General features: G+C 47.2%; 1 protein-coding gene across 1 annotated transcript; it reads right to left on the bottom strand.

Annotated features, from left to right (window-relative positions):
- Nucleotides 1-972: 972 nt before the first annotated feature.
- LOC119281216 lies at nucleotides 973-2,170 on the bottom strand. The gene is made up of 3 exons (XM_037561808.1): nucleotides 2,024-2,170; nucleotides 1,868-1,929; nucleotides 973-1,701 (listed from the first exon to the last, which is right to left on the bottom strand). Exons 1-3 carry the CDS (start codon nucleotides 2,127-2,129, stop codon nucleotides 1,549-1,551), a joined length of 321 nt encoding a protein of 106 aa, XP_037417705.1. The 5' UTR covers nucleotides 2,130-2,170; the 3' UTR covers nucleotides 973-1,548.
- Nucleotides 2,171-5,236: the final 3,066 nt, after the last annotated feature.

Here is a 5,236-nt window from a genome sequence, read left to right as displayed (position 1 = left end):
GAACCTCGTTTGGAAAATCTTAAGCCAAAAGAACACGATTCCCTCTCCAAAATCTTGAGAGGATTCTGTAGATTCCTAGCGCAATCCAAAATCTGCAAAATAATTGGATTTTCCCAAAATCTCAGGATTTTAGATAGTCCCTCAAAAGAAAATGTTTGAAGTTAACAGAGTGCGCCTATTGCAACAGGTTATTACGAAATGTCACCAAGCCATGTAAAACAGATACAAAAGGTAACGAAAGCGCATGGGCTTCAATGCCCGATATTTCGCTGAGCTCCAACTCGAGCATGGCCATCGCTAGGGTTCCAGTGCCGCCGCCGGCCCACCTCGCCACTACCAGCCAGGTCGTCGCCGCCACCGGTCCGGGCTCCCGCCGCAGCCCATCTTCCTCCGCCACCCCTATGCCATCTGTCACCGCCGGGACTCCGAAGATCCAAACAGGTTGGATACTAGCATGATACAAAGGGCAACGATACCATGTACTAGATTTCCAACAACATCTACCGATTGGGAGATATGAGATGTTCAACCATCATCATTCTTCTTTGCGAAATGTCATCGAAAGGGCGTTTGGTGTTCTCAAGATGAAATGGCGAATTCTCGGAGGCATACCTGGGTATAAACTCGAGACCTAAAAGATGATTGTCATTGCATGCATGTGTCTCCATAATTGGATTCATGACAGCAAGTTACGTGATGAGCATTTTGGCAAGTTTGACAATGATGCATATGTGCAACCTCCATTGTCGTTTACAGGTGCCAACACTCTACCACCATAAGATGATGATGGTACCATGAACAACACGCGAGGCGATTGCTGCAAGTCTCATACCTTGAGATTATTCGTTCTATGTTTAGTTCGCCCATTTTTCTTTTTTTTGAACTTAGTTCGCCCACTTTTGTAACGAACAAAACTTTAAAATATTTGTAGTTGTAATATTTAGCATTTTATGATATTTGTAAATCACTTTCGCACTCATATTCGACAAGATACTATTCGAAATAATAAAGTGTTAACAGTCCATCGAACAATTTCTGTCTAAGGGTACTTGCAGGCATTTCAACGCATAACTGAATCCACAATCCTAAACTGGAATCTCAGAAAAGAAGTCGACCGCAGATTATGTGGAAAGCAGATTATGAAATAAATTTTTTAGTTCTGCAGAATCCCGCCCGAAAAGAGCTCGGCCATAAACATGCGAAGAACAAGGACGAACACACGTACCATACGGTACGGCTTGCCGTCACAAGTCACAATGTTCAGGTCCAGCAGCCGGTGGCCGAAAGAGCGGAAGCAAAGAAAGCGAAGCAGTAGCGGAAGACAAAATCAACGTAGGAAAGGGAAAAGCGAAAAGCGAAGCTACGGGCCTACAGCGCGGCACGCGGCCGCGTCGACAGCTAGCCGTGCGCACAGGCACGGGTGGTGGTGATGGTCGCGTGCGCGCGAACCAACCTAGCTGTAACTAGTACCAGATCTGGTGACGAGCAGCTGCCTAGCTAGGCCGGCGCGCATTGATCTCGCGGGCGCGGCGGCCGTGCTGGCCGCTGTCACGGGTGCGGACCCTCCGGGTTGTGCCGGCCATTGGCGCCATACCGGGGATAGTCCTCGATGTCAACCTCCATCACTACCCTCACCGGTCCTCGCCCTCGCCCTCGGTCCTCCACGGTGGTCGTCGTGAACCCGGGCGCTGCCTCCTCATCCTGCATATATACGACGGATGAAACACAAAAGGTTGATCTCCACTCCAGTTTTGCTATGTGCATCAGCAACTATCTAAAAGGGCAAGTATACTAGGAGTAGCGTAGAGCGTTTTCTCTTCTCCTAGACTAATCAATCGGTGGGGATGGAGAGTGGGGCAAGGCAAACCTGTGGCGCGGCCTTGCCCAGCGCAGTCGCCGCTCCATCCTTCCGGTGAGGGTCAGCACTCGCTGCACGGATCGACGAAGCGATTGATCTGTAAGACAAACAGTCGCACCAAGCAAGAACAAGAAGAGAGACGGGTAGTATTCGCCTGGTGCGTACCTGCAGAAGCCGCGGCGCCGAGGCGAGCAAGGCAGCAGAGGGAGAGGAGCACCAGGAGCGCCGCGACGAGGCGCCGTTGCCGTTGCTGCTGCTGCGGCTGCGCCATCACATTGCCGAGCGCCACCAAACCAGGGAATCCTCTCTCTCTCCCTCCCTCCCTCCCTCCCTCCCTCCCTCCCTCGCGCGCACGCGCGTGTGAATGAAGGAAGACAGACAGATGTGTTCTGCTTCGTTCTTTGCTTGGCTTCTCCTCTTGGGCGATTTGACTTGTGCACAGTGGCCGCTTTATACAGAGAGCGTCGGCTCATCCGCGCGGGTGCGACGAGTAGGAGTGGGGGGATCCGTGGGTGGCGGCCTCTACGTTACCGACGAAAACGCAGACGTTCAAAGAGCCGTCTGGATAGATAGGTGCGAACAAACAAACGACGTACAAACGCAAATGTTTGACTGCCGAAACACTGTTCACACGGAGCGAAGGGGTCCATCTGGTCAACCACCGCACTATTTATCGCCTCTTTCGCTCTGCGCGCTGTCGGGCAGGCGCACGACTTTTGTTGGCATATGCCGAGATTCCGGGTGCGCGCCAGCCACGGCCCACGGCCCTCCTATTCTAAGCAAAACCTGGGATGTGATCACCAACCGCTTATTATTTAAGCGTTTGAAAAATTGGCAAGCTCCAGCTTAGGATCTGCTCCCCCACTTGTGTGGTTATAGTAAAATAAATCGCGCCACAGCAAATGGGGTTCCGCAGATCACACAGAGAAACCCAATTTTTTTGTCAGGTCTCATGATTCGAGGTTTGTCTCATGCTTTCGGCTTAGCTGGTCGGTGTTTGGCTTGGCTGTCATATGCCCATCGACCTCTCATCGAGTAAAATGCACGAATCAGGACCCAGATTAACTGAGCTCGAGCCGGTGAACAGTAAAATCTGAAAATATTGTAAAAATATATATCAAAAAACTGGTTTTTAGCAAAATTTCATAATGTTTCGAATGATTGCAAAATTTCGTCATAGAATGACATTTGTGGAAGTCGTTGTAAAAATACAAAATCAACACTCCAAATATAACTTTTTTGAGCACCAGTTTTTGTGCCACGACTTCTAGGTATGTCATTTCAGGATGAAACATTGCAAGGCATTGAAAACATTTACCAAACTTTGTCACAACAAAGTTTAGATTTTTTTAATTGTTATTTTAATTATTTTTTGGGGATTTTACTGTTCACTCAAGCTCATATGAGCTCGAACTAAAAAGGACACTTATGTGAGAACGCCATAATAGCAGCGTCATTAACGAAAAACCACCACACTAGCGGTGTCATTAATGATGGCAAATTTCACCGCGCCGAAAAATGATAGTGATAGAAAACACTGGAAAAAATATTTGAACACGATTTGACGTGGCAAACCCCTCGTGCCGACAGAGTGGATGGCCATTGACGGTTGATCAGGACCGGCTCGGTCCGATGAACCCAGCTGCACTGGCACGTTCACTTGTTAGCGAAGCGGACATTCCTTCTAGCGCCGCAAACGACCGTTCACTGTAACAACCCCAGTGTCATGCTACAGTGACCTCATACTCATGGTGCCAAGTCATCATGATTGACTAGGCTGATCATCTTTGATTAATATCTCTTTCCAAATTCCACTTTAAATCAAATTCAAATTGTAAGTGAAATACAGAAATTCACAAATATGAAAACTAAAATGTTTATCATGTGAAAAATAATCCATAACTAATTATGGTGGTGAACCAACATTTTTATAAAGTGTCTAAGTGCCCTAAAGCAATTAAAATAGTGGAAAAACAATAATTTAAATGCATTTTAAATTATAAAAATTACAAACTATTTTAATTCACGTGCCAAACTAATTTTAGCCGTGTCCTAAATCATAATACAGTTTTATGTGCAACTTTGATATTGAAACTAAAATAAATTGAAACTAAAAGAAAACATAAAACAAGATAAAAAGAAAAACAAAAGCAAGGGAAAAAGAAAGGGGGGGGGGGGGCTTTCCCCCTGCCCCCTAGGCCTTGCCACTCAAACCGGGCCATTGGCCCATTGCCCCTCCCCGGTCGTATCTCTCCTTACCTTTTCTTGATTGCGGCAGAGGGCCTTTCGTGCCTTTTAAAGACAAGTTCTAATTCGTCAGGGTTTGAGGGTATTAAGGTGTCAGCGTCTGCACCGCCTATAAATCATCTTCTGTTTGCTGACGACAGCCTGCTGCTATTCAAGGCAAGTGATCAAGGTGCGACTAGGATTTCAAACCTGCTAGAAACCTATTGTAATGCTTATGGGCAGAGAATCAATCATGCAAAATCGTCCATATTTTTTAGCAAGGGGTGTCCGCAAAATCTTCGAGATAGTATCAAGCAGAATTTGAATGTCCAGAACGAATCTTTAAGTGACCGATACTTGGGTATGCCTACAGATGTTGGACAGTCCAAGATGGGCACGTTCAAGTACTTGCGCGATAGAGTTTGGGAAAAAGTAAGAGGTTGGATGGAGAAATTATTATCAGCAGCCGGGAAGGAAGTGCTAATTAAATCGGTGGCTCAAGCTATTCCGGTTTACTCTATGGCTTGTTTCAGATTACCCCGAGGCTTGTGTGACAACATCAATGCTATCATCCGTCAATTCTGGTGGGGTAGTAAAATGGGCAAGAGAAAGCCCGCGTGGGTCTCGTGGGATGTTATGACAAAACCAAAATACTTGGGAGGAATGGGCTTTAGAGACATCGAGATCTTCAACTTGTGCTTGTTGGCTCGGCAAGCGTGGAGGCTGCTCGCTGATCCACTATCTCTTAGTGCAAGATTGCTTAAGGCAGTCTATTTCCCAAATACGTCTTTCTTGGAGGCAGAGTTGGGTAGCAACCCTTCACAGATTTGGCGAGCGGTGCTGGATGGAAGAGATATTTTGAAACAAGGCATCATCAGGAGAATTGGGAACGGGGCAACCACGGACATTTGGAACACAAACTGGATTCCCAGGATTGGGCCGATGCGACCGATCATTTCGTTAACGGATGATCCGCCGTCTAGGGTTGTGGATCTGATTGACCACACCACGGCGACCTGGCGCGAAGATGTCATTCGGGCAACCTTTCTTCCTTTTGATGCTGAAGCGATTCTTTCCCTGCCCCTGTGTACGAGGGCGATCGAGGATTTCTGGGCTTGGACAGGAGAGCGGAGTGGTAGATTTTCGGTAAAG

This window comes from Triticum dicoccoides, chromosome 3B (assembly GCF_002162155.2).
Source record: "Triticum dicoccoides isolate Atlit2015 ecotype Zavitan chromosome 3B, WEW_v2.0, whole genome shotgun sequence".
NCBI classification, from domain to species: Eukaryota; Viridiplantae; Streptophyta; class Magnoliopsida; order Poales; family Poaceae; genus Triticum; species Triticum dicoccoides.
The sequence above is the reverse complement of the archived record's forward strand: the minus strand, read 5'-3'. Positions and strand labels throughout refer to the sequence as shown.